Source organism: Argentina silus, assembly GCF_951799395.1.
Source record: "Argentina silus genome assembly, chromosome: 8".
Classification (NCBI taxonomy): Eukaryota; Metazoa; Chordata; class Actinopteri; order Argentiniformes; family Argentinidae; genus Argentina; species Argentina silus.
Window position 1 is genome coordinate 15,614,695 of NC_139662.1, and position 2,326 is coordinate 15,617,020.

The following is a 2,326-nucleotide window of genomic DNA, read 5'->3' on the forward strand; positions in this document are numbered from 1 at the left end:
ACAGAGCAGAGAGAGGAGAGCATACAGGCAGATGAAGGTAGGTGATATCACATGGAAACACAACACAACTAGGGCGCAGGTTGTTTCTCAGAACATTGAATCCAGGTCAGGATGACCCGGTGTTGTGTTACATTCTGTTCCTCCAGGAGATCCTGCTTGCCTTTCATTAGGAGACAGACTGACAACATGATCACAACATGATCATCTTTGCTCAGTTTCATGACATGTTGCTGTGTTGCCTTTCAGCCAGGGGAGGCTGGTGGAGGTAGAAATCAAAGGGTTAGGCTCATTATAATGCATGGAATGGAATTGGGAATGCTATCAAACACACGTGATACCATTCCTCATTCCATTGCATGCATGACAACGAGCCCGTCCTTCGATTTCTGCCTCCTCCAGACTCAATGATCATGTTGTGACTCATTATATTAACTGTCATAGTTTTGGTAATGACAATGGATAACAATGTTGACGATACTGATGACAACATGACTCAGTATCTGTGTGTCACTGTCCTCGCTCCATTTGGCCGTGTCTCTCCCGTAGAAGAGATTCATTATCTTAACCCTGTCAAATTAAAGGTTAACTCACCAACTGCCAAAGAATTCCGGAACACTCACCACCTAGAGTGCCTAGTATTTTATGTCGTAATTTATCTAGCGACAATACTTTGATTGGCTACAAAATGAAGCATTGTAATTTTGGGTGAAAAAAGTCACCCTTGCCACTCTAGAATGTTGAGAATTTGGGCGACTTTATCCATCCTCTGTGCTAAATGAGTTGATGTAGATACGTCGCTGTCATGCCTGACTGAGCGTCTTTCTCCTCTCCCACAGAGGAGTGTATGATTGTGGAGCCGTCCGTCATAGCTCCCTCCGCAGGTGCGGAGGCAGCATCGCCTCAGAGAGAGGAGGAGGAGGAGGAGGAGGCGGAGGAGGCGGAGGAGGAGGAGGAGGAGGAGGAGGAGGAGGAGGACAGCTCCAGCTACCATCAGATAGTGGCTAACTCTCTCCTGCACCTGGGGCGAGCCCCGCACACCACCGCCGCCAACGTAGCCACAGAGACCACAGAACCCCAGCCTGTTGCCATGGAGACAGAGAAGGAAGTCACAGCTGTGGAACTCTGCACCGTGAGAGAGCAGGAGGAGGAAGAGGAGGAGGAGGAGGAAGAGGAGGAAGAGGAGGAGGAGCAACACAGAGAGAGAGGAGTGGAGGAAGAAGAGTGTGTTAAAGTTGTAGAAGAGCCGTCGGCTGTGGAGAGGATTGAGGAGCAGATTGAGGAAGAGGAGGAGGAGGAGGAGGAGGAGGAGGAGAGCAGAAAGGCTATGAGACAGAAAGTCTTAGACCAGCAGTATCTCAGTCGGGATGTCCAGCAACAGCAGGCCAAGGAAGAGAGAGGGGAGGAAGAGGAGGAGGAAGAGGAGGAGGAGGAAGAGGAGGAGGAGGAAGAGAGGAGAGGCTCGGAGAACCAGCGACAGGACATCCTGGAGGAAGAGGAAGAGGAGGATGAAGATGAGATTGACGAGGTGGACGAGGGAGTGCGTGAAGTCCCGCCCACCTCTGTCATCATCACCGCCACCAGCACTGCAGCTCAGGAATCAGACGCTAAGAGTGAGGAGGACTACAACTCCCACAGATCTAGCCCACGAGAGGAATACAACTCTCATAGAGCTAGCCTACTGGGGGACTACAACTCACACAGGGCCAGCCTACTGGGGGACTACAACTCACAGAGGGTCAGCCTACTGGGAGACTACAACTCACAGAGGGCCAGCCTACTGGGGGACTACAATACCTACAAGGCCAGCCAACAGCAGGACTACAACAGGGCCAGCCTAAGAAAGGACTACAACCCCCAAATGGCCAGCCTAAGAGAGGACTACGACTCTAACAAAGCCAGTCCGCAAGAGGACTACAACCCCCACAGGGCCAGCCCCCTGGAGCACCACAACTCCAACAAGACCATCCCTCTGAGGGAATACACCCCCCACAAGGCCGCAGCGGCCCCTGACATCATCGAAGTGCACTCGGAGGGATCGGAGAAGGACTACAACGATGAAGACGGCGACGACGAGGAGGAGGACGACGACAGCCTGTCACAGCGGTCGACGGTGACAGACGAGTCGGAGATGTACGACATGACACGTGGGAACTTGGGGCTGCTGGAGCAGGCCATCGCCATGAAGGCGGAGCAAGTGAAAGGGGCGGGGCCTAACCCTCGCGACCTGCTCCGCCCACCGCCGCCGTCTGAGATCCAGCACCGCTACTTCACCCTGGAGGACCGGCCCAAACATCTGGACGCCATGCGCAAGAGCTACTTCAACAAA

At 53.3% G+C, this 2,326-nt stretch overlaps 1 protein-coding gene across 1 annotated transcript in view; it reads left to right on the forward strand.

The window, feature by feature from the left end:
* Positions 1 to 1,466: 1,466 nt before the first annotated feature.
* The window catches only part of myt1b (myelin transcription factor 1b), a 13,842-nt gene continuing 12,982 nt past the window's right edge, over positions 1,467 to 2,326 (forward strand). Inside the window, exon 1 of the mRNA XM_083675712.1 lies at positions 1,467 to 2,326. This exon is cut by the window's right edge and continues 1 nt beyond it. Within this exon, the coding sequence (XP_083531838.1) occupies positions 1,859 to 2,326 (468 nt within the window). The 5' untranslated portion in view covers positions 1,467 to 1,858.